This window comes from Nasonia vitripennis, chromosome 4 (assembly GCF_009193385.2).
Source record: "Nasonia vitripennis strain AsymCx chromosome 4, Nvit_psr_1.1, whole genome shotgun sequence".
In the NCBI taxonomy this organism is placed as follows: domain Eukaryota; kingdom Metazoa; phylum Arthropoda; class Insecta; order Hymenoptera; family Pteromalidae; genus Nasonia; species Nasonia vitripennis.
Genome location: NC_045760.1, coordinates 1,748,328 through 1,774,909, shown reverse-complemented (window position 1 = coordinate 1,774,909; position 26,582 = coordinate 1,748,328). Strand labels below are relative to the sequence as shown.

Sequence of the window (26,582 nt, the reverse complement as noted above, 5' to 3'; positions counted from 1 at the left end):
TGGGGAAAAACATCTGGGTAAAAAAAAATAATGTATAAAAAACATTTCATATACTTAAATCATCTTTATTACATTCGGTTATGTTCCTTCAGCTTACAATCAATTTTTTCTGTACCTACGATTGCGCTTAAACTAATAAGAATTCGCAATAACAAGTCAGTTTACAAAATAATAGATTCTTTAACTTACAAATAGGCTTCTAGCTTGGTTAATCGAAATTGACTATGAGGAGCTCCTTACTGGATATTGAGAAAAAAATATATTTTTTAAAATTATTTTGTAATATTTTTTCGCACATCCCCTTAGCGAACCATGAAATTATAACATTGCAAATTAACTTTGCAATTCAAAAGTAATTTTCTTGTTAATTGAAGATTTTTGCTTTTGCTTTCTTAAACCGTACTTTTATTGACACACCATAAACACTAGAATTGTTAAATCTTGAACTTTATCTACTCTAAAAGAAAGTATGTATGTGTACAGCATATACAAATACATAAATAGGTTTGCGATTAAGGAAACCTAGATTTGTATTAGTTTATGCTTGAAATATATACATCATGGCAGTGATTAAATGATCTACGATTTTTAATTCTATTTATATTCTACTAAAATCACGAATAAAACTCTCAAACGAGTTTCGTCTATTTAATCACATTTTTCGCCATTAAACTCTTGCGTTTCTATTTCTCCTTTCATGTATTATTGCCATCACATCATTGATAATGGCTTCCAAGACAATTTACAAAGAAGTGTTTGCGTTTGTTGCTTACTATTGCCTTTAGGTTACATGTTTATATTTTATTTATTTATTCTCACAATAAATTTTATTACTGGAACTTGGCTTCTTGAAAAATTACAGTTTTTTTTCAAAATACAGAGGACGATCGAAGACGGTTGTATCAGCTGTTGTATGCTAGTAAAAAATACCTCTGATTATGTAACGGGGAAAAAGGAAGAATTGATTAAAAAAACATATATATATTGAAATATATAAAAAACGTTTATTTTATGTTGAAAATTTATTTCCAATTCCAGAACTCATATTATAAAGTGTTGTTTTCTTTTTAAGAAAATATTTGTTTTTCCAAAAATAACTTCTACTAACTACACAAATTATGGAATCGCAAATAAATTTGTAAATCAAATTTTTAAAAAAAATGATAAAAATATTTTGTAATTAATAATTTTCGGAAAATCACGTATGAAAAAACTCGCAAATACCGGCAATAATAACTGAAAGTACAAAAATCGTAAGAGTACAAATAAATTTCAGAGATATTTTTGTAATGAAAACAGGAACGTTTGTTTCCTCATTAGCGGATGCACTGAAGGCTTTCGATAAGCGATTTTTGATTTTATATTTATTATTTATATATTTTTTATGCTTTCTTTATCTCAAATCGCTGAGAAATTGTTTTTTCTACAAAAAAATAAGCATCTCGAATTACGAAAATAACGACGTAAGGCGATGAAATTCGCCACTACTGATCCGGTCGGTATAATATGCATAGTTACGTTTTTTCCTCGTTCGACATTAGTAGAATATTAATAATTATACTAAATTGTATACCTAATACGCAAATAGTTACTCTTTAACAGATATTTCGTATCTATATCAATATATTCATCACAGTGCTATGGACACAAAAATGTGTTCTTTTTTATACATGTAAATAATCTGTTTTTTTCTTTGTGGAAGCAAGAAACGAGCGCATCGGTCGTTGTTTCCGAAAAATAGATACGTCTATAACTTGAATTTAATTAAGATGCGTTGGATATTATCTTATTGTCCTTTATAATTACAGAATTATCATATTTGAAGATTCAACGAACGATTCAGTTTGACTGTTTCTTCTTCCTAATATATCACTTTTTCATTATAGAGCAGGGTGCTACATACATGGCAGTATCATCCCACGTAAAATATTCTCCGGATGACTTTAATAGACGACTATATGTATGTACAAAGAGTTGAGAAAATGGCCTTTACTAATTCTCTAAAGCTTCTGGCAAAATCACGAGCACATTGTTCAAGACACTTTTGAATAATTAAAGCATTTCAAGAGACTACTGCCAAGAGCATGAAAATTTGAATTTTCTTTTCTCAAGACTTGGATTGCACAGCGCAAACAAAATTTCTTTTCTTATTACAATTTTTTTCTTCGTCAAACCATGTTTGATGTAACGCAAATTAATCACAATTGACAATTGAGAGCTAAAAGAAGAACGAAAGACTCGTAACAGTGTCGAAAATGATAAACAAATTACGGCTCGATATATCCGTATTGATAGTTGCAACACGTTTTAAAAACAATTAACGTAGATATCGTTGAAACAAATGTTAAAAATTTAGTCGATTACAAAACTACATAACGAAAGATTATCATTAAGCGGTAGGGACGAAGAATCTGCTTCACAAGAGTCGATGAGACAATCGATTATCGTGTTCCCTCTCAGTATGCCGTAGGCCACTTGCGGGCCGCCATTAGCATCCTCCATGTGTGCTCCGTTAAACGCGCTCCAACGCTGACGACTTTCTGCTCTCACACGAAGACGGGTTGAGGATTCGACGGCTGAAGTGGTTGACAGCAACCCCACGGGAAGAGCCACGTGGCTCAGCACCTTGGTGAAAATTTTGGATTCGTGGGACCGTGAATGTAGCTGCGCAGCTCCTTTGGCGGCTCGGAACCGAAGTCCGATGCGGTATCTACGTCTGACTTACGACAAATGATCATTCTCACATCTGTGTGTAAGTAAATACGTCCGGATTTTCCAGACATAAATCTGAAAAAGCAAAAATTTCGCATTAGCTCTAGGATGACTCATCAGGCTACACACTATCATGAATTTTCATCGTTACCTAAGATGAATGAGGTAGCGTAACATCTTGTCGCGCAGAGTTCGCTGGCGCAAAAATGTATGAGATCTTGCAGGCATGTCGGAAAGATCGTAACGGACTACAAACATTTTGACGACTGTGCCTAGTGGATTTGAGAGCGTAACTTGAATCGTTCCCGATCTTGGTACCTGATATCCCTTTTTACCTAGGTTTATGTGAGCCTAATGAAAGCACAGAGTTATTATTCCATTCCCGCAGAAACAGCTTCGAGCATTATAATACTCACAAGGTACGGAGAGGAAACTTTGTCGTTGTCTCCAAGCGTATAAAAAAATACAGTGACTGGAAGTTTTTGATGTTTTGGACAAAAAGATCCACTGGCTCCGATTTCAGCAGTAAATCCGTGAACTGTTGAAACCGGCTCTAGTCTACCGTTCAAAGCTGACTCCTCGAAACTTCCAAGAAGAGCGTGACTCTGCGGTCGATTGCGCGACGTCGATCGCTGTCTAGTCACGTCCTCAATATCACAAGCACTTTCCGTTTCTCTGTCGCCCTCCTCGAGAGACACGGCGCCAGGACTCGGGGGAGTGTTCAATTCAAATAGTGCGCTGAAAGGACAAAGTAGACCGTTAGATAAATCGTGGATTGCAGCGAGTACAGAAATGATCGAAATCGAAACTATACCTTCGTTTGGACGACACGCTGTTGAGGCTGCTGTCAAAGTCGAAACAGCAGCTGCCCCTTCTTAGTGGCGCCGGACTGGAGGTGAGCGGCAGTCCAGTTCTGCTGTGAAACACCATGGACGCGGCATTCTCCAGTGACCTCCTGAATCTCTCCTGCTCCTTAGCCGAGGGTACGAGCGTCCTGTCGGCCTCGGATTCCGTGGCAGGCTCGTTGCCGTTGATTTTGCTGTCGTCGTTGCTCACGTGATTATTGTTGTGGTTGACCCAGATGGGCGAGAGGTCTTGCTTGCCACGGGACTTTTTCTTCCCTGCTGTTGTTGCTGTTTTTTTGCCTTCCGTGCAACATTCCGCGCGCTGGCGTTGCCTCTCGGTCTTGAGCTTCTGAGGCTGATCCGGGGAGCAGCAGCCGTTCCTCTTCTCGTAATTTGTACTATGGAATATCGAGTTAAGGTGTACGCTGTTTGTACTGGTCCCGACTGAAGAATCACATTGTGACTCGTCGACCTCGTCTTCATCCTCTTCTTCCTCCTCCTCCTCCTCCTCGTCTTCCTCGTCATCATCCTCCTCTTCATCCTCTTCCTCGTCGTCCGCCCACTCTTGCTCGAGCCCGTCGGCTCCCGTTCGCTCCGAGGAAAAGTCGATTCTCCGCTTGACCTTGGAGTCGGCGAGCAAGTGATTCGTTCGTTGAGGCGACGGCAAGGGCGACGGCGACGGCGACGGCGAGTGGCAGTCGCTATCCTTCGACGTTGTCAGTTTGTCCTGCTCCTGACGCTTGAACAGTCTCGTGAGTCGCGAGAGTCGCTTGTTCAGAGCGGAGGGCAAGGACGTATCGCAGCCGTCGGGCGAGGTAACGCCGTTGCCGGTGCTTACTGGGCAAGAGCTCGTCGTCGTTGTCGTCTTGGTCTCGCTGGCGTTGGTGATGGTTTCCTCCTTGCTGGGCATTCTGGGCCTCGTCCCGTTCGAAATGTCGGCCAGGCCCTTTCTCGCGCTCGCGTTCTCCTTGCTCGACGTTCTGAGAATGGCTCCGAGCAGCACGTCGCCCTTGTTCGACACGTTGTCCACCACCGTGACCCTACCGCAGGTCGTCGTTGCGTGCTGCTGCTGTTGCTGCTCGTTGACCAGCTTGTCGTACTTCTCTCGGCGCTTGGCCGTCCTCAAGGCCGTCCGCCTCCGGCCGAGCGGCGTCCTCGCCCTCAGCACGGCCAGCACCTCGTCGAACTCCTTGGCGCTGAGCGCAAAATTGCAATTGCGCCCCTTGTTCGGCGCCGTCTGCTGGTGATGGTTGTTTGGGGTCGGCGTGCGCTGAGTTTCTTGATCGGCGCCGAGGACGCGACCAGGGGCCCGGTAGATCCAGTCGAGGATGCCGGGCGGCTGCTCGGACTTGCCGCTGGCGGGGCTGCTCTCCTTGTCCTGCGAGAAGGAGAGCTTGGACATGAGCCGATTCAAATCCCCGTTAGCAGTCTGCCCCTCGGCGACGCCCTTTACCTTTTTCTGCTGCTGGAGGAGGTGCTGGGGCTCGAGGCTCTTGGCGCGGGCCAGGGCCAGGGCGCTGCGGTCGCTGCAGAACGGGTTGAGCACGAGGTTCATGCCGGGCGGCGTCGGGGGCGATGGCTTGTTGGCGACGACGTTGCCGTTGGCACTGTAAGAAATCCAGGGCATGAGCAAAGGCACGTGTGTGTTGCTGCTGTCCTTGGTGGTGGAGCTGCTGCTGGCGGTGGTGGCGGTGGTGGCGGTGGAGGTGGTGCTGCTACTGGACTCGGAGCGCTTGTAGCGCTTCTCGAGGTTGCCGCAGCAGTCCTGCTGCTCGGCGTCGATGCTGAGCTGGGTGCGGAAGCTGCGCTCGAGGCCGTCGAGTAGGTGACTGCTGTCCTTGGATGGCGAGGGCTGCGCCTGCAGCAGCAGCAGCAGCGGCGACGGCGGCGGCGGCGGCGGTTCCTTGAGCGGTGGCAGGGACTCGGTCGCCGGGGTCGGCGAGTGACTCGCGCAAGGCTGGCTTTCGGCGACGGGCGGCTGGGGCCGACAGGGCAGGGAGCGCCGGCGCTTGCGCTCGCCGTTGGCACGGATCGGGAGGGGCTGGAGAACGACCTCCTCGTCCTCCTCGTCGGCGCAGCGGCAGTGGTGCTTGCCGGGCTTGTCACAGGGGATCTGGAGTCGGTCGTCGAGCAGAGCTGCCGAGCGAAAGGAACTCATGTAATAGACAAAGTTGCCGCTCGTGGGTCTGCTCGTGGGCTTTCGGTTGCAGCCGTCGCTGGATGAGAATGGCGCTTGTGATGATGGCGCGACGTGGGTTTTCGTGAATTTACCGGGCATTTCGAGGGGGGTGGCTCGCGCCGGTGGGCTGTTGCTCGGCTGCTCGCAGAGGTTCTCGAGGACCGGCAGGGCGGTGGTCGGCGCGGTGGTGCTCGTCAACGGCTGTTCCAGGAGGGGCTGTGCTGGTTGCTGCTGCTGCGGTTGCTGTTGTTGTTGATGCTGTTGTTGTTGTTGCTGTTGTTGCTGTTGTTGTTGTTGTTGTTGGAGTTGCGGTTGGGGGTGAGCCGGACAGTGGAGGTTGGGGATGTCCTCCATCCGGGGTAGGGCCCACACGGTGACCTACAAACATTCACAGCACACATAGTTCGAGCTTCTGGATTGCGCTTGGCGTGACTCTCGCTTTACAGTCTTCGGGGGGCTGGCTCTCTTTCCCTAGCTTATTCTCGACTCAGTCTCAGTCTATCTTCAAGGGGGCTCAACGTGGAGACTACCTAGCTTCGAGTTCTAAGCATTGCAACAAAAGACATGACGTAAATTTTTCAAGTGTGTGACTTGGTTCATGGTTATTGTGCGAGTGCGTGCGAGTGCGTGTGTGTCATCGTATAAAATATCGTGATGCGTAAGTTAAATTCCATCGATAGACTGGGCACAAGCAGGATGTCTCGGCGCGATTCACACGCGCAGTCTAGGAATCGTTGAGCATCATCGTGCTTGAGATACCCAATTATCGAGATGAGGCATCCGGTCTCAACTTTGTTCAAATGTGCGATATGAAAACATTTTTTCTGTATATTATGGAGCATTAAGACCGGATCGCGCGGAAAGAATCGACAACTCGGGTAGCGTACCTTCACGGAATTGCCATCGCCGACACTAGCCAGGGGAAAGGTGTGCTCAGCCGGTGCCTCGCGGAAGCGTCTCAGATGCTCGTCGCTGCCTGAGAAGGACGAGGACTGCTTGACGATCCTGGTCGCTATGTGACAGGGTCGCGAGCCGTTTGTCCTCGACCACCAGGCCGCCACCTGACTGAAGTGCAGCCGCGATCGCACGGCTTGGTATAGGCCCTGGGCGTTCATCGTTTCCGGGCTCCTGCAACTGATCCACATCGTTAGTTCAATTCGTTAGCTTGATTCGCGTGCCCGCTCACGGGCGAGAAATCGCACAAGACAGAGAAAATAGCGCTCACTTGCTGGATACGACGCCGATGCACCAGTACTCGAGCAGCATCTCCGACGAGTGTTGCCATGATGTTATGGGCGGCGAGCTGAGAACCAGATGTTTACTCTTGGACTTGACCAGGCCACAGGGGCAGTCGCTGCAGAGGACCACCTCGACGCAGAGGTACGAGCCGCTGGACACTCGCTCGGTTATCTCGCGCACCAACACGAGGTATCGATCGCACTGAAAAATTCCGGTCGAACATAAGTTACATAGAGCGATATGGAAAAGCGAAAAAAAAAGTAAGTACTCACCGAGTAATTATCTTTTTCGCAGACATGATTGTTAGGCTGGGGCTGCAACGGCGGCACGCAGTGCGGGCCCTCCTTGTAACCGCGCGGGGGACCCTGGATCCTTCCTTCGCACACGAGGACTCCAACAGCTCGGACCACACTGAGGATACTGCTGCGACTGCTGAAGCCGCTAGGGCTGACTTGGCCGCCCGAACCGGCTCCTAGGCAGTGCATTCCTAGAGAAAAAGTAACAAAGCGAAATCGTTACTCGCGTCCTTTCATATACAAAGTCCACGAGTTCTCTCGGAAGCGAAAATTTGGCACCTGCATCAGGACGACGCGACTTTCGGCCTATTACTGGACGTCTCTTTGTTTTATTAGTTGCAGTTCTCCGATTTTCGCCGAGTGGAACGATCGCGGTCCGGTCAGACGCAGGAGGTGAAAATTGAGATAACTATGTATCATCGTCGCACGGGAAAAATGACGGTATCTGCAGAGCGTCGCGGCTGATTTATAGGATGTACAAGTGTGCGATTTATCGGCGGGTGTGTGCGCGCGTATAATTAGAACCGCGCGGCGGCGCGAGCCGTGACACATAAATAAATTACACTTTCTTCTTCCTCCAACGCGCTGATTAACATTCAGCGTCTTGTTTATCTCTCCGAAGAAACTTGCAAAATATACTCGATTGAAAAAAGCAAAGTCTGACCTTGACTACAACTCGGACTCCGATCTCTGCTGCCCTGGAAGCAGTCGACGACGATCCGCAGCAGCCGCGCCGACATCTCAGCACTCTGATCGCCGCCAATGGCATTTTACATTCCCTTGGCGGGAAAATTCGAAACACAAGCGGCCGCGACGAGCTTCGAATAAAGAATGCAGAGACCGGGGTACAGCGTCCGGGCTTATATAGAGGCAGAGAGAGAGAGAGAGAGAGAGACGCGCGCGGCGCAGGGTTAGCGAACTATATAGACGGCGTCGGTGCGCGAGAGTCTCTCAACCCTTGCGTGGGGCGACTCGGCGACGGATGTGCCAGTATTTTTGGAGGTAGGGGAGGTAAGCGATCGAGACAAAGAACCATCGGTCTGTATACCTATTCTTCGGCGATTTACGAATAATTTTTCAATTTTAAATTATGTGCACAGGGATAAAGATTGTATACAGATTGAAAAGGGGGCCGAGGGGAGGTAAGGCGAGTACATCGCCCCGATAGGGGGATATGAATTTGCGTCGCTTAGCGAGAGAAAGAGAGGCGGGTGGAACGTCCGCTAGTGCTATATACATACCGGCGCAGCTCGCTCGCAAAGTCTTTGTGAGAGAGAGAGAGAGAGAGGAGATTTTGCGTTCGAGCCAAGAACGATTTTTCGCGCTACTCCATCCTTTGTCTGCTATTTTTCGCGCAAAGGAGCCGCGAGAGACTTTGATTCTCGTCGTTATCGCTATATACTTACACTCGCCCGGTTATTTTCGTACTCTGTACAGCGAATTAACGCGGAGGAGTGTGCACGTCAGCTGTTTTCGGCACAAGTGCGTCTCTAGACAAATCCGTGGAGTATACGTTATACATATAGGATTTTCGGAGGCCTATCGCGAAAAATCATCAGCCGAAGCCCTGGTAGAAATGACCCTAAGAACTGGCCAGTTACTAGCCTGTTCTTAGACTCATTTCTAGCAGGGAGGCTATACGAGTTTTTATCTTGGCTGAGTGTGTGCATTACGTAAACAAACGCGATTTCGTCTCACTGAAGCGTGCACCGCTCGAAGTGCGATTAGAGGAGAGAGCGATTAGATCTTCGCGAAACATGTTTTCGTCGCTGCAAGGAAATTTCCTGAGAAGCCGACCTTCGCGACCCACGTAACGCGCATGCATCCTTGCCGAGAACGGCTCGAAAGAGTCGAGAGCGAGAGAAAGACAAAGAGATAAATGGAGCAGCGAGAAGAAGAAGAAGAAGAAGAAGAAGAAGAAGAAGAAGAAGCCGTGTGCTGAAAAGTAAGTATCCATACACACGAAACACACGTGAGAAGACACAAAGCAGCGGAGTAGCTCGTCGGTAGGTATATACGCCAGAGGCACACGAGGTGGGAGCAAGTCGGACTTTTAAGTGTGTGCGAGCAAGCGAGGAGTGGAGGGTCAGCAACCCGCGAGGAGCAACAAACTGGCTGTGAGCTTCTCTCTCTCTCTCTCTTAACTCGGCGCTTTTTCTAGAGACGCCTCGTCTGCGCGGAGAGCGGCAACCTGTTCGTCGTCGTCGTCGTCGTCGTCGTCGTCGTCCGCGAGATAGGCGATGTTGCGGACAAAAAACGAGCCGATAATCGAGGAGGCGCGTTATACGACGGATGACCACTGCTGCGTGGCGATTCCGAGAGAGAACAAAGGAGCCGAGAGCTTTCTACGACCTCGAGCTAACCCAGTTTTTCCGTCGCGAGACGGACAGCGCATATTATCCACTCCTGGCCGCAGTCTGATGCATAAAAATTGAGGAAGCGCTCGATCGATGATAATAAGCGAGGTCTCGCGCGCGGATGAGTCACAAGTGCGTCGTTCGTGATCGAGCGGCCGACATCACGTGTCGATAAGTGTACGTGAAAAGAGCTCGTACCAGGACACTTCCTCCTCTCCCACAGTCTAGACGCTCTTAAACACAGAAGGGGCGTACTTTCGGAGCCAAATCCCACGCATGTCCGCCAGATTTTCGGCAAAAGTGACAGTCCGCTTTCCGCAGACGAGAGAGAGAGAGAGAGCGAGGAAGAAACAAGGGCAACGAGACCATCGAGCTGCAGAAGCAGAAGCAGCAGCAGCAGCAGCTCGTTGTCGTCCCGGTACGCGATACTCGCTACGAGCCATTCAGAAAACGTGAGGCCGGCTCGAGTGTACGGATAAGAGCCGCCGCCGCTGCTGCTTCGTGCTTTTCTTTCGGGACTGTTTGAGCTCGACGAGCTGTGTCTGTGCAGTATGTATGTACATTATACGCTCTCGCGCCGAATCCGGAGAGAGATAATATCCGAGCGAGCGGGCTGATTTAAAGAGCAACGCACACGGCTACTTTGTTTCCTACTCTTCTCGCGGTTCGGTAACCCTTCGCGAGACTCTCATCCGGCTATATATAAGGTATATATATATAAGGCTCTCCCGAGTTTGCCGGATTCGGTTAGGAATTATACGAGTATATATGGTCGAGTATATCGTTGCTCGATATAATAGCTCGGCGAGTCATCGTGACCTTGTATCAGTCTCTCGCGCGAGCTTTATGCAAAGCAATAATCACGGCAGCATCGGACTCGGACGAAGATTCAGAGGCGTGTCTAACGGTGAATTATATATATATATATAGAGACAATGAATAAAGTTACACCCAAACACACATACATCGTCGCGGCTCCCCCCCCCCATTTAGAACACGAGAGCGGCCGGATATCTCAATTCTCGCAGCATCCTGTGTTCCTCTCCGCAGACTTGGAATTTATAAATACGCGAATATAAGCCGAGAGAGAAAATCCGCCACGACGATTCTGCGCTGCTGTTGCCGCGGATACGCGCAAAATCGAGTTGTATCGGCGATAAAATTATCTCCCGCTTGAATAATACGCGATAAAAATTATACTCGAGGATTTATAGACGGCGAAGCTGCGAGCCAACAAGTGTCTCTTCTCTCTATGCTGCAGCGTATACTCAGCCAAGATCAATCAGTGCTTTTTCGACGGACAGACGCGCTGGGACGACTATTTTCGGAAGCTCGGCGGTAGTACGTTTCTCAAGATCATCGGGCGGAGAGTAGAGCGTCGGAGTCGACCTCGCACTTGGAGGCCTGTCGGGGAATCGCATACTCTGCTCGGAATAATCGTCACAGGAGCTATATACCGAGAGGATTGAATTGAAAAGGAGCTGCATTATTAGTCGTCTACGCGTAATCTAATCTGTCGGCTTTTTTTTTTTTTTAGAACAAGAGCGACGATTACGTAACGGGCTTATCTTTATTGCACATCGTCGCACAAAAAATTACATCTCGAACCCTCGCGTAAACGACGAAAGAGTCTGAATAACGAATAGGAACAGTAGAAGGGAATGAATCATGTATAACATCCGCACTGGCGAAGGCCGCACATCGATACTGCATGAACGTCACGAGTACAGTGTGTAACAACGGCTTCGTTCAAAAAAAAAAAAAAAAAACTAACGACGAACAAAAAAAAAAAGAGGTGATCGAGCTTGATCCGGCTGTAAATTCCTCGACTCAATTCGAGCCGTCGATAATCCCTTTTGACGCAGCGCGGCTAATCGAAGGGCTTTGTGTCGTGTGTGCGTCACGCTGGTACACCCGTACTCTTCATTTTCCGATCCGCTGCGCGCACACGGCTAATTGCATCTGCTGTGCTCGCGCATACGAGGAATTCACGTAACGAAGTCGATCTTTTTATGTAACGCGAGCGTGGCGTGTCCCGTCATAGTTTCCGATCCGAGAGAGCCTATGAGTTACGTACTTTTAATTCGCCTCTATTGCGCCAAGCTCTTGTGTGTAATGACATTCACGAACGCCTGGAACATCATCATAAGCGTCGAGCTTTCCGAATACAGAGGTAAAAAAAGCTCAGACTCTCTCCTCATATACAAAGCCTCGTCGACACTGCACACGCAAACAGGTAGCCGCATTGATTGACGCGAGTCGCGAGTGAAAAGCGAGAGCGCCTTTTAATTTTTTTTTTTTTTTTTTTTTTAGCTCTCATACGCACATGCGCACTGCAGCTCCTTTCTCTCGCGTGATGCGATTCATCGCGCGCTTTCAGCTGTGACTGGGCTGAACTGAAGGGCTCGTGATTTTTATTGACGGCTAATTAGCGCGCGGTAGAAGCAAGCAGAGCGTGATGCTGAGGCCTAATCTACATCGACCGTAATACGCCACACCTATCCGTTTCGTTGCATTAGTTTTTCTCTCTGCTTTGAGTGCGGAACACGGTGTGCGCGGCGCAACGCCGGTAATCAGAAACGAGGACTCGCGCGCGGATAATGAGCAGCGAAGATAGTGTAATTGAAGCATGCACGTCGGTGATTGTGATTTGGCTCGCTGCTATCGAGTTGCACCTCGTGTGTACATACGTACGCTCGTGCGGCGTAGGCTTCCGATCAATAATATTCCACTACTGCTTCGGAGGATGTTTCTTCTTCGGAGGCTTTATTATCCTTTCAATTATATACGCGCGCGTCTGTTTGATCGAGCTTCTAGACTCCTGCCACTCGTAGAAGAGAGATAGCTTAGTTTTTCTTGCGGAGATGAAAAGGCCGCGGCTCGTCACGATAATAATATTTTCTCGTCGTTCGTGTAAATCGTAATCGCGAGATAACTAGCAATTTTCTCATCGCTGAGGGATGAAGGGATAAATCGCTCTTTTTTCGAAAAAATAAAATGGTAAAAGGACCGAAAGCAAGATATCTGGATGTGCAAAGGGACCGATGTCTATCGATCGGTTAGTACGTACACACACACACACACACACACACACACACACGCAGCCTCGAAGCGAAGAGGGAACACAGACAGGCGAGAGAGTGACGCACACAGAGCCGAGTTCCTCGGCCTCTGCTGCTGTTCTGCTGCTGAACACGACGACGACACACGCGTGTGTTTATCGACTGGGCTCGTATTGGGTTCCCTTCTTCCTACTTATCTCGCTCGTTTGCCTCTCCCTCGTCTCTCCACTCTCTCTCTCTCTCTCGCCCTTTTTTTTAAACTCCCCTACCGCTGCCCCCCGCCGTTTTCGAGCTGCACTCACAGGTTCGGCCTTTTAACTAGCCGCGGCGCGTCCTGTGGTGGAAAGTTTTTTTGAAAACCGCTCGGGTTTTCGTATGGTTCGGCGTTTTTTTTTTTTTAAACGAGTCTCGGTTAGATAATTTCCGCTCGCTTTAGTGCATACGGGAGCTTTTCCCTGCACGGGTTACTGTCTTTCGGAGAGACACTTGCTTCGTTTTTTGTTTTTACGAACGCGAGGAGACGAAGAGGAGTAGCTGGCGAGATTGAATTTCTTGAGTGAAACGCGATGCTCGAACGGAAGCTTTAGAAAACTACGTCGTGTACGGAGACGTATGATTTAAATGAATTTTTTTTTTTTTTTTTTTTTTGCAGAAAAAAGACCTCGAGAACTCGTGAAACTTACCAGCTGGACAACTCCATTATGCCATAAACCTGAGCTTTGCGAAGGGTCACTTACCTGAAACAGAGAATAAAGACGAAATTGGTTAAAAATGAATTTTCCTAAGAAGATGCTAATTTACGGATTAAGCACTAGACTATGTGTTCAAGTATAGGCTTTCGAAACTAGCGCCGCGAGCAGTAGAAGTACAGTAGCGCCGTGCGGTGGGGGCACTCGTTGCTCGCTGCGCTCGTGTATACAGGCTCAAAGCACGTGTATATAGGTACTCTCGCGCAGACTCGGTGCAGCGCGAGCGCGTCTCAGCTGAGCGGTCGAGCCCACACAGCTGTGGTGACGGGAGACAAGATGGCGCGGAACAGCTGATTGGCTCCGCGTCTGCGCTCTCTGTGTATAACGTGTGTATACACGTACCTATACATGTCGACAGTAGTTCTCGAGTCCTCGCGCACCTTTTTTTCTAGCTTCGCTGATGGCTATACGCCGTTTATTTTCCTATGGGTTTTCAAGCGTCAACCTCGACACTTTTTCTCGCGCGAGCGCAAGGTTAACAATGTACTTTATCGAATCCAACGCGTATCGTCATTCTCGATCAACGATACAGCCGTAGATCGTTAATAGAGAAATCATGCAAAGCCAAGCACTGCAGCGAGTTAGATTCTAAACGATGGTCGGCGTTTGCGATTCCCGCTGCAGCGGAGCTCGAAATCAGGCGAATCCGAGAGAGAGAGAGAGAGAGAGCGATCTATTTCCAGGCATGGACGGACGCCTGCACTCGTACGCCTGGCCAAAAAAGGACGAGCCGAGAGGCGCGTCGTGCGCGGTTGCATTCCCCTGTGCGAGAGTCATGTTGCTCGACTGGCGGATTTTTTTTTTTTTTATTTATGCCGCGAGTGTATTAAAATAGCCTGTGCAGTTTTATCAAAACGCAGCAGAGATGTGTGGATAAGGGGTACTTTCACTGCAGGGACGCTTCGAGATAAGTGCGTATCCATCGATTTCTACAGCTGCGCTCGACGTTTCGAGAAAAGCAAAGAGCCTCGTGTAATCTTCTTCTATTTGGGATATCGGCCTTTCGCAATTATCTCTGCGGACTAGAAATCCGAATGTACGGAGCGCTGCGCTCTGTAAATAAATAAAGAGCCGCTTTCGACGATAGTATCGGGTATACATGAGGTAATCGTACGATAAGGCTCGTCGTCGACGATAAAATTCGCGTGATTGGGAGTACACATATACGAGTATAGTCTGCGGACGCTCTCTCTCTCTCTCTCTCAATTTTCCCTCGCACCTCGTTCTAATAACAAGCCGCGTAATCGGCGTGTAATTATCAATGAATTACGCAAATGAATACATCCATTTCACGGCTCGACTGCTAATATTGAAAAACGATCCACAAGCTGCGTAATTTCCTGCACTCGTTATTGCTCAATTTTCGTTTAAAAAGAAAGTCGAATAATTTTCCGCGAACGAAATCGAACCAGGCCGCCGCGGACTGTGTGCACTTTCGGCGTACAGTGGCTCGAGCCGAGGAGAACAAGTCTAGGCCGGCGTATAGTTGCGGCAACGGCGTAATATCCTTTCACTCGCGAGCTAGACAGAGAGAGAGAGAGAGAGAGGTGCACGACGACGAATTACTAGACCACAAAAGCAACAGGATCCGCGATAGCGACTCACGCCTTTGTTGTGTGCGAAATCGCGCGAGCCAGAGAGCTATTATTCCAGTTCCTTTTTTTCCACTCGCGGAAAAGCGACGCCCGATTTGCCTTGATGCATTGAAGAATTACGGCTGTTGTTTCGCCTTCTCATAATTTTTGCCATGTATACCGCGCTAAGAAAGCCAGCGCGCCGAGTGTGACCAATGCATTGGCGCGAGAACAAAGCCGCGGCTTTAAAAGATTTTCCATGTTCCCTATACTCGTGCCGCGAATGAAACGCCGACCTTGGACGACTCTATTCTTGAAAAATAAATTCTATATCAGCTTTAGCGAGTCTTTGAAAATCCGCCGAGGAGCTGCTATTTCGAAAAACCGATAAGCCCGCGTTCGTATAGCCCCTTTTACTTTCTATACTTCTGGCCGCGTTTTCGCGCGCGCGCAATTATACAGAGCCGCCCGGAAAAACTCTCTCGAGCCGAGCAGAAAAAGTTATACCTGCAGCGCGCGGTTACGAAATGTAATTCAAGGCGGAATTGAAAGCGGAGAGTCGACTGCACGTATATATATATATATATATATATATATATATATACACACACGTCGCCCCCATGCAGTTGCTTTGAAGTTTGAAAACGAGGGAATGCAAATTTTACGAGCGCGCTTTCATTTTTGACTTGGCGATGTTGACACTCTTCTACACGGTTTTTCGTTGTCGCGCAGCAGCAGCGAGTAGGAGAATAGAGAAAAACGCGACATTGCGCAAGTCTTCATTTTTCTTCTCTTCGTATACAACGATGCTATCCGCCGCTGCTGCATCATCAGCAGCGGTTTAAACGAATCCATCAAGCTCTCGCGAAGGCAATATTCCTCTAAGGTTTTTGCGGCTAATCGCGTCTTGATGAGACTTTGGCTTCTTATGCTATTCTTGCGCGGCTCTTTAACTTCCTGCTTTGTACGCTGAAGTTTCAGGGCTGCGCTTCATAATTACGCCAACCGCGACACGTGGAATAGTTTATCCGAAGTATGCAGGCCTTTAATTTCACTTTACCGTTGACTCGAATATCCCAGACGAGAGAGCTAGAGTCGATTTTGAAAAAATTACAACGTATCGGCTATAGAGGACAGTGTGGAGATTAGTTAAACTGCACGTGTGCGCGGAGAGAAAGTCGGAAAAGTCGGCTCGATTTTCCCCACTACACGCTGAGTCCCTCTCACGCGGACATACACACACACACACACACTTGCAGTCGAAAGGCTCGCGCGCGCGCATAAGTTGCGTCATTATTAGAAATCAAATTATTCTCCGGCGCTGTGCTCAGCGGCGCACATGATGTGAAAGGTGAGTATATACATATACATATGCAACACGTGCATCAGCAGCAGCAGCAGTCGAAGGGCGCCGTTAACGGCCGTTCTCGCCCGATGACCTCAAAACGCGCGCGGACCTTCTCCGTTCGATCGAGCTCGACTCGCGTTTAGAGAGCTTTTCAACGCCGAGCATATGTTTTTCATTTTGGTATAGTGGCTTCTAACGATTATGCATTTTCGATTCTCGTTGCGTTAGTTTTTGCCGAGCAGCTCGTCGTTATGTTTCCGTTTGCGATAACAATCGTGAAATCGTTATTTTCCGACTACGGAGCAATTAAAATGCCACTTAATTATCTGCTAAGAGCCACTTCAGAGATATTGTGAAAGCTAATTAGGTTTATTACAACGGCCCTGGCTCGGCCGACTCGACGGAGTACATTATAGCAATAACGAATCGCAAGTCGTTGCGGAGTGAAGCTCCGCTGCATTACGGTTTTTATTTTTAACGAAATCCATACTCGCGGTCACAGTTGAAATTACGCGCAATTATAAATATACACAACTGCACACGTGTGTGTGTGTATCAAAAATGTGTAACCCAGGAGAGACGAGAGAGAGAGAGAGAGAGAGAGAAAATCAATAGCGGAATGAAGGTCAAAGCGAGTCAGCGCGCACGTGTGCTTCTTTTTCACCGCGTACAACGCAGCAGCTCACGCGGATGCACTGAAAAATTCACGTTCAATTATATATACTACACAAAAGCCGTAATTGTTTCGGCCAAACAATCGCTTGCGTCACGAATCTCGAGAGAGAGAGAGAGAACAACTTACACAGAGCGCTAAGTCGGTCAACTCGCACCTTCGCATTGTTTGGGAAATTTCACAGCCCAGAAACGGCTTATCGTCAGCGAGATTTCCTCGCGCAAAATAGGAACAAAGAAGCTACACTGCACATCTACGCATATAACGCATGCGAAAAAGATTTGGCGATCGTTCGCCGTCGCGACGCACTGTCTGGCGAAACTGTCCCGCGCGCTTCCGCGTAAAAAGCTCGTTGCGCAAGCTCTTTGGCGGAGCTTGAAACTTTCGAGCGCTCGAATAAGCGCCGACGTATAGACGCGGACAGCGGAGGACTCGGAAGGTGAAAATTTCCTTTTCTTTTTATACCGCGGCTTACGATTTTTTTAAATCGAGAAAACGAGTTCGCGGATAAGATAAGCGCGGCGCTGGATCTACGAAATTCGAAGCTTCCGATAAACCGAGCACGGAGAGGAAATCTCTCGCGTGCTCCGCGAGATTATCTCGCTCTCTGCGCTGATACGTGTTTCGCGCGAGGGGTAGATTATGTGTTGTATACTCGGCGCGTTCGAAAGCTGATACGCTCTCGATAAGGAAACGCACGCGTGATCGCCGCTGTATCTAGATCAGAATTTACGAAATCCAGAACTCTACGTCGATTCGGAGGGTTATGCAGAAAGCGCGTTTCGGGAAAAATCCTTGCGCACGCATAAAGGAACGAAATCCGGATCTCAGGAGAGAGAGAGAGAGAGAGAGAGAGAGAGAGAGAGAGAGAGAGAGAGAGAGAGAGAGAGAGAGAGCCCAGAGGGTCTATATCGATTGAGGGGGCGCAAAGTCGAGCGGGAGCCGCGCGCGCGGCAGCGATGACCCAGTTCACCGAGGCTAGCGCGATTTCACGAAACTAGGTCGATCGAACAGCAGCAGCAGCAGCAGCAGCAGCACACTCTTTATATTTAGGCCGGCGCGGGATGCTTGTTTCCGAGAGCTAGAGCTAGCTCCAGGTCGTCCATCTTCCAACGCCGTGGAATGCAGCGACGGAAATAGGATCGGACTCGACTGCGCCGCTGCTGCGATGCGCGCCGAGATTAAATTCCACTTTCGCTATGGTATATCGATTCCTAGGCGGTATATCCGGAAGGTCGCGGAGATACGCGCTTTTGTTCCGCGGAGAGAGAGAGAGAGAGAGAGAGAGAGAGAGAGAGAGAGAGAGAGCTTTTGTTAATGGAAGGACGCGCTGTTTGCACTGTAATGCACGCGTCTGTCGATGCAGATGTCTCTCGCTTTGTCTATTTACGAACGGCGATCGAAGCCGACGATCCAGCCTCACTAGATACGCGCGGATCAAGCTCGGCGACAGCTGCTTAGCTCATTAACGATTAATTAACAGCGCGTTGTTGTGTCAAGTTCAAGCACGCGGGACTGCTTTTTCGCGTACATCAAGCTCGCGTGACACACGCGGAGGTATAAAGAGTATAACGATTAGTCGATCGCAAAACGGCCGATGATAAAAGGAAAAGTCGCTTAATTACACGGATCGCCGCGCTTTCTAATCGACAACGACTTGCGACTGGAATCCCTCGATAAAAGACGCCGTAAAGAGAGAGAGCGAGAGCTTTTTACATCCTTCCGAGACGGCGCGAAAAAAGTCCATCTCGCTGATAAATAGATACGTATTATAACAACCGTTGCATTCACGGCTCTGTATAATACGATCTAACGGTCGGCTAATTACGAAAGCGAGCGGCGGAACACAAAGCCTCGAGAGAGGGTATATTATTATGCGGAGCCTTGACTGCATGCTTAATATCTCTCTCTCTCTCTCTCTCTCCCGCTGCATTGTTGGTCTTTAGACCGCATCAGAAGTGCGTGCGATCTTTCGTGAAACGAAAACGGAGATACATGGATTGTCGAAAGAGGTTCGGCCAATTAGGAGCCGTGGAAAATCCAAGCGCGCCTCGAGCTAGCGAGAGAGATGAAAAAAGCAGGAAACGATCGGGGAGATTACAGTAGAGGCTGAGCGCGGCGACGATAAAGCTTAGAGCACGGCGTAAGAAATGCGGGAGCTGCGAGAGGAGTGAAGGTAAGCAAGTAGCTGCAGCGAACGCCTCGATAAGTGTAGAGTAGCTCTCGGGCCCCTCAAAGGGGTAATGAGGACGGCGGGTGGGAAGTGCCAGTCGCGGATCTGGGTTACCTGCATATTATGCAAGCGGCAGCAGCAGCAGAGAGAAAAGGCGGACTAGCACGTGTCTGTTCTCTCTCTCTCTCTCTCTCTATGCGGTTGCCATGCGCCGACACTCGATCTCCATCTAGCTCTATCTTTGAGTTTTTTTCCCTATACTCGTTACTGCACACACGACACGTGCACCGAGTTTTCCACCCGCGGGCAATGCGACTCTGATGCGTCTGGCCTGCAGAGGCTTCATTTTCTTTCGTTCGCACTGCACAGCTTGACGAATTGAAGTTTTATACGAAACAGGTGGTCTCAAAAATATTTTCGAAAGCCTGACGCAAGTATTCGCGAGTTTTCGAGATATTATACGCGTATCAAAAAATGTTTTCCTCCAACGGCAATAACGGCCTCGTCGACACGTACGCCTACCGTGACACGGAGAAATAAAGCGAGCGAATCGTGCGCCTTCGTTTAAAATAATATCTCGGCATAAATCCGCGATACTGCAGCTAGTGAAAAATTCAGCTCCGAAAGCAACGCGATTTTTATTATTTATAGAATTTCGCCGAGGCTGACACAGTTCCGCGCGCTTCAAGAAGCTCTGCCCCTTGCGTGATCCAAAAATTTTGAAATACACACGCTCTACGATCCGCTGAAAGGAGAGAAAAGATTGAAATATGTGCAGCGACTTTTCTATATCGGTTCGAGTTTCTTCCGAAGATTCTATGAATGCGAGCTCGAATTTCGCAACTTGTAGTGCGTGCTGTATACGAAGCTTTTGATAGATATAATAAAAACGCTTCGTTTCAGTAAATTATCGCGTAGATAGCGGAACGAGCAATTGATAGCAACGACGAAGGTCACTCAAGGTTAATAGTTTCAACAAGTAAATCAGCTCCGACAAAAAAAAAACTGGCGTCAGTTTACTTTAATCGCGTTCGTTACATACACTGTTTCCGATAACTCGTGGGAAAATGCTGACTTTTTCTCGACGCTCGACCCGATAAACAAAGAACGCGTGTTTTTACTCGGGAAAGGTTAAATAAAAACTACAGCCTTTAACCGAAAAAATATACTTGCTGAAAGACACAACGACGTTAGCCGCATACTGCGGTCTAGCATCAGATGCATATCTATATCTATGTACGCTTCAAAAATATAGACAATACGCCGATGCCCGAGTCGCGCGCGCGTGTGTGTGTGTGTGTGTGTGTCAGTCACGGGCAGAGGGCATCGAACTTAAGCGGTTTTAATCGGCCGCGACGACGACGAGGACGTTCTTAAGGACTTTTATCAAACGGTACATCGTGTATATGTGACATAACGTTTTCGTTGTTCGTCTTCTTTGCGAAAAAAAAGTACACTCCGCGATTCACGCTAAAGATCGCTATCTCGAGAGTCGAATAAATGCGCGGCGAGATTGAGCGTGTATATAGTTGTTAAAAACGGATTAAAAAGTATGTTACCAACGGCGATAGGATCTCTCTGATTATAATAACGAAGCTATAAGTTCGCGCATAATGCAATTACGAGCTGCTCCACGCGCGCGCGCATTTCCGAGAAGAATTTCCATGCAAAGTGCGAGAATTTGATGAAATATGCAAATAGCCGATCGATGTGCCTCGCGCGCTTTGCTGCAGCAGCATCTCGCGGAAAAGCGTCGAAAATTGGAACAGCGCGATATCTAGCATATAGCGCAGCAGTCTGTCTCGATCGAGCCGAAAGAGTTCAGTAAAAGCTAGCTAGCAAATTCGCTCTCGGGACAGAAATAAACGCGGCCGCGCCACGTTGCAGGCTACTGCTGGCGCTGCACCGCTGCTGCGACGTTTACGCACTCGAGCGAACGTATACGTATACTTATGTGTATATAGGATGGAATCGACGCCGACGAGCTTTTCCGCGCAGCATCGCGGCGTTACACAATGGAGACGTGAGTTTTCCGAGAGAGAGAGAGAGAGAGAGACAGAGCGAAGGCGGAAGAGTTAAAAGGCCGAGCGAGGTTACACGAGACCGATGCGTGATCGCGAGCTTAAAAAACCGAACGGAAGCAGTATGATATGTTATATTGTACAGAGAAAAAAGCTCGACTCTTCTATATACTGCAGGCGTTGATAGAAAATCATTCCGACCTTGCCTTTCGCGAGGAGAGAAGCTATATGCGTTCGTTGAATTTCATGAAACAAGAGAGCTAGAACGATCCGCGGCGCTGCAGCGTCGCCTTTTTCGGAGCGTGCACGCGCGCGACAAATCGTTTAGAGCTAAAGAGCGTAAAATTATATAGAGGAGAGGCGCTGACGTCTCGACCCTGAGAGAGAAGTAGGCGCACGTGTGCACTTGTTAATCTGCGCGCTCGAGTCCATCTTTTTTCCTCTATATACTCGCTTGTGCAGCAGCGAACGACACTGAAACGCTCGGCTTACGTAAGACGTCCGCGCACCTGATTAGCGCGCGCTGCAGGTGAGAGAATCGTAAGCTCAGGGAATATCGATAGGTGAGAAAGTAAATATAGATCGTCTCGAGAGGAAGCCGGCTATTTATTAGAGAATCCGCGGATTCAATACGAATTAACTTGGCCGCGAGCTCGGAGGTTTCGAGTGAGAGAAAAGCTCCCGGAGGGAAACGAAGCTTTCTCAATTCAGTGGGACGGATCAATCGAACGGAAAAAAAATGAATCGAGACGCTGCAGCTCTCGGCCTGGAAACAGCCGTTGCGAGGCAGCACCGTCGTGCCGTCCTCTCTGCGGGACGTGCATATATGTGTATAGCACGCACACACGGTATATAGTCTCTAATCAGCTGATCCGACACGTGCTCGACTCCTGTCAAATCGATTATTTCAAGGGGCTCTCCGAGCACAGCACACACGAGGACAAACCGAGCTTTTTTCTCGCGCAAACTTGACCCGCGACTCTAATTCTCCTGCTATATGTAATCATGCATAGACGCGCGGCGTGACGCGGACGCGATGCAGCGCGGAAAATTACGCCCTAAACTGCTCGCGACTGACGTAAGAATCGTCGCTCGCACGGAAAGGAGTTTTCCAGCTTCGATTTACGGTAACGATAACAATAAAGTCAGCTGAGAGAGCGCACGTCTGGTATGCATCTTCGTGCATCGCGGCCGTTATAAAAAATACACGCCGCACGTGCAGAATGCGCATTGCACAAATGTAGGCGCGAGCCTTCTTTACTCTACGCTCTCGTCTCTCTCACTGCATCGGCAACGAGGTCGAAAATGATTATGAAAATTGCCTCTCGCGCGATATGGGTCGAGTGTCGCGCGCGAGGGACAATGCGCTGTGTGTGTGTGTGTATTTTGTCGTAATTGAGGCCTGAGTACACTGGAGATGGAAAATTTTTGTTTTCTTCGCAGAAGTCACTTCGAAAAACAGCATGTATTGCTCGTTCAACGATGTAACTCGGACACGCGTTTCCGCGCAATTGTAGAGGGTATATGTGTGTGTGTGTGTGTCGTGTATAGTACTGTATAGCTGCTGCGATGTAGGTCAACTCGTTTACACAATTGTGCGCGCGGGGCCACACTCGCGCTGTAATGTGTAGCTCTTGGTTTACAACGTGTGTGTGCCTCGAGCGAGTTACGGCTGTACACTTTGCGGATTTTGAATTTCGATGTAGCGGTGGAATTGTACCGTCAGCGCGAGCAAAGCGAAATCGCAATATGTTACGAGAATAAATAGCCTGTGCGCGCGTGTGCTATTACCGACATAAGGAAGCCAACGAGAAGATCCAACGAGCTGCGGGCGGACGGGCTGACGTTAATTTCCGAGGCACCTGGCGGACACGGCAGTTACTCCGTTTCCACTGCTTTTTCCACTTCTGTATCGTATCCGTCATCTTTCGATCTCTTTTTTCTGCTGCTTTTCGATCCTCCTCAACCTATACGCGAGTGACGTAACTCTAATCCGCAGCTTTGTTATTCAACACCGCGATTATACCACTCGTCGCTTTGGCTCGTCGTTATATTTAATGATTCTTCGCTTAATTACAGGCTCTGACGAAACGGGGGGGGGGGGTTTAAATCGATGCTTAATCATTTGCCATGCGGATATGCGATCGAGAGAGAAAGAGAGAGAGAGAGAGAGAGAGAGAGAGAGATACAAGACATTCCAAAATTTAATTTTCCCGAGTGTATCGACTGCGCTTTTTTTTACGGCTTTCAATTTTCCCGCTAGTCCCCCCCCCCCCCGCGAGAGATAAGAGAAACGTAATAAAACACGAGGAGGCGGGGGGATAAAAAATAATAAAAGAAACGCGATTTCTTTTCTTCGTACAGCTCTCGGAGCGCCGAGAGTGCGCGCAGAGCAGATCGAGAGAAAACCCTAACGGTGCACACTCGTGCAGCTCGAACGGGAACGTGTGCACGATTGCCGTGCAAGAGAAAGAGAAATTTCGCGCGAGATTTATCGAATGTCAAAAGGCGAGTGAAATAAAAATAAAGAGCCCCCTCCGATCGAAATTAATGCTCAGCGCTTTATCCGTCCGGTCCAGAAAATTTTGAATAAGTACATAGGTGTATAAGTAGTCAAGGGCTCCATACGGGTGAATCGAAGCAACCGCTGCAGGGACGATCGCAAAAGGCCTGCACGGAGAGAGAGAGAGAGAGAGAGCGCAGTGCTCGATCGAAAGCGCTAACGGTATAACGCTCTCGCGTGTGCAACAACTCGACTGTGTATTATCGTCACACAAATACAGCGCGCGCACACGAGCGAATCTCGGCTTATCGAACACGTGAGCTGATATATACACAGTGTGTGCAGAAAGCTAAAAAAAGAAGTAAACTTCCTCCGCGGAGTTTTGGCTTTTAAACCGCGCGTACAAATACACGGACGGCGTAGTAGTAAGTTGGCCGGTTTTTTGTTTGGGTTCTTTCCCATCAGGGCCCGCACGAGTGTTCTCTGCTTCGCTGATGCGTAGTCGAAGCCACGGAGTAGGCCCCCTTCGGTTCTCTTTGTTTTGATTCTGCGTCTCGGAGCACGCATACTGCTATCCCCCTCCTCCGCACGACTCCCCACCGCTTACCCTCGCACTCGCGCATATCGCGCACACATGTATACACTTGTACACGCAGAGCCGCACGAACACGTCGACGCATGCTCACACGCACTTTTCGAACTTTCCTTTTAATTACGCACGCACACACGGCATCGGTGTGCAACAGCGGCTCTTTAAACGCCCGCGAGGTCGCGGAAATCTCTGCCGTGCTTTTGTTTTTTTTTTTTTTCCTCGTTCGGAGCAGCAGCTGAGAGAGATCAGTGTGGATCGACGTCGAGCGAGTTGGGGTAGGTACGGCGATAATGCGAGAGAGAGAGAGAGAGAGAGAGCGGATCGAGTGAAAGGGGGTCCCCGTAGCGCGAGAACGGAGCCGTGCGCGATGGAAAAGTATTGATGTCGGAGCTCTCTCTCTCTCTCTCTCCCTCTCGCAGCAATATGGTGAACGCGATCGAAGCTCTGCTGCTCCGAGACTCTGTTTTATGGTCTATGCTACTGTGTGTTATTGCGCGCGTGTGGATGTACGGGGACTCACCGATAGAAAGCACTCGAACGTTAGACGATGCTGCACGATCCCACACACCGAGCCTGGAGTCGCGAGCCGTGGGTCAAATGTTCGAGTCAGGCCCCATGGCTGCTGCTGCTACTACTCTTTACCACTCTACTGTTCGCTCGCTGCTGCTGCGCTATATACTGCACTTTTCTCTCTCTCTCTCTCTCCGCGACTCCTCCTCTGCTGCTGCTGCTGCTGCTGCTGCTGCTGTTGCTCGGCGCCGTGTCTCCTCGATTCCCTTTATCCGTCGAATCAAACGAACGGCTGTTCTATCAACGCTCCTGGCTCGACTGCTACTACCTTGACGAGTTCTTTTCCATCTGCTGTTGTTGTTCTACGCGTACTCATAACCGATTTGAACATATCGCGAGCGCGAGCGAGGAGGAGATCCGAACGGGACGAAGCTCTGTTGCCAACTGGCCCCAGGTCTCTCCGCGAGAGAGGCTACTGCTGCTGACAGCGAGCTCAGCCCCGACTGCGCAGGCTTGCCAACCCTGACGCACCTACACTGCAATGCGCTGCTGTATGTGTATGCTGCTGCTGCACCAAAGAGACACCGAATCTTTTCTCTCTACTTTCGCTGACTCGATATGCGATTGCACGATGGCTTGTATTAGTTTTGGCGATCAATGCCGATGATGCAACTCTTTTCAGCCCTTTCGCGAGTTTTATATCTTTCACCCCTTTCCAAAAATAGCCAAACTCGAAGGCAAACGTTATATTTCGGAAAATCTAAGGCTCTTTCGATGATTCGCGTTGGGCTGCTTGCGAAAGAGAAAAGCGTCGCGTAAAAAATCTATTTTCGAAGTGTTTCGAGACCACTTTTAGAATATTCCATTTTTTTTTTTTACCTTTTTATTTTCTCCTTACATCGCGCTCGTGCTCGATAGCTGATAAAGTGCCACCTGCCCGTATAAGTGTACTTTTTATACGAAACATAGAAAGCGTCGTTAATATATGTATATAGTTTACCGATAAACTTTACTCGCGAACAATAAAGTATATCATTTTTCGAATGTTACTCGGCGACGATACAGGCGAGCCTCTCTCGGCGCATCGCGAAGCATTTCTAACCTTTAACGATTTTAACATTAATCAATCTTCATATTTAAATCATGCTCACTTGATAGCAGTGTAGAGAACCGGAGCCGAAGATCGTTGTAGTCGTGCACAAAAGAATACGGAATGAGACATTCGCCTTCTTCTACATTTTTTTTTTTGCTCCGCGTCCGAAGCAAAAAATTAACTCCGAACTGTCAGCTGTGTGTATGCTATGCTCCTTTTTCACTAATCTTCGCTCGAGCCTTCGTCCTTCGCTTCAGACGTGGTCCTACTAGACCCTTCATCTTTGCTCGCTCCCTCTCTCTCTCTCTCCTCTTCCCTCGATTTTTATCGCTTTTTCACGACGTGGCGCACTTTCAATGATTCAGCGTTGTTTTTCACACGAAAGACACCGAAATACCGATTTCAAGCGACTTTATCCCTACATAAATAAATAAGTTGATACAAACAAATAAATAAATAAATAAAAAGTGATCCGCTTTAAAAACAACTCCGCGAGTTCTTGGTGCAGTAAAAATTACTCGGGAAGCCTCGCCGAGCAGTCGTGCACTTCGTTAAAAATAAGGTTAAGATTTTTCGTTAAAAATATATCGCGAAAAAATATACCGAGTCAGTAACAAGACCTAAATAGCGTTTCCTTTGTGCGTTGCCCTGACATT

General features: G+C 48.4%; 1 protein-coding gene across 6 annotated transcripts; it reads right to left on the bottom strand.

The window, feature by feature from the left end:
• Positions 1–44: 44 nt before the first annotated feature.
• Positions 45–26,077, bottom strand: LOC100122124. Of its 6 annotated transcripts, XM_032599439.1 has the most exons (11): positions 24,844–25,368; positions 13,374–13,427; positions 7,248–7,462; positions 6,962–7,176; positions 6,624–6,870; positions 5,829–6,114; positions 5,011–5,693; positions 3,527–4,935; positions 3,129–3,450; positions 2,864–3,063; positions 781–2,787 (listed from the first exon to the last, which is right to left on the bottom strand). In XM_032599439.1, the coding sequence occupies exons 3-11, from the start codon at positions 7,458–7,460 to the stop codon at positions 2,619–2,621; spliced, it is 3,744 nt and encodes a 1,247-aa protein (XP_032455330.1). In that variant the 5' UTR covers positions 7,461–7,462; positions 13,374–13,427; positions 24,844–25,368; the 3' UTR covers positions 781–2,618. The 6 variants fall into 6 exon arrangements, with proteins under 6 accessions (XP_031784905.1, XP_032455330.1, XP_032455331.1 ...); XM_031929045.2 differs by lacking the exons at positions 13,374–13,427; positions 24,844–25,368 and adding an exon at positions 7,936–8,250 and having other exon boundaries at positions 45–2,787; XM_032599440.1 differs by lacking the exons at positions 13,374–13,427; positions 24,844–25,368 and adding an exon at positions 25,985–26,077.
• Between the last annotated feature and the right edge of the window lie 505 nt (positions 26,078–26,582).

Excerpts from the sequence above, each read along its gene's own strand:
- LOC100122124 (XM_031929045.2), bottom strand. The coding sequence starts at position 8,011 with ATGTCGGCGCGGCTGCTGCGGATCGTCGTCGACTGCTTCCAGGGCAGC. Across the intron at positions 5,694-5,828 it reads CACCCCCCTCGAAATGCCCG|CTCTGCTCGACGACCGACTC; the intron begins GTAAATTCACGA and ends TTCGCTCGGCAG. Across the intron at positions 3,064-3,128 it reads AAGTTTCCTCTCCGTACCTT|GCTCACATAAACCTAGGTAA; the intron begins GTGAGTATTATA and ends TGCTTTCATTAG.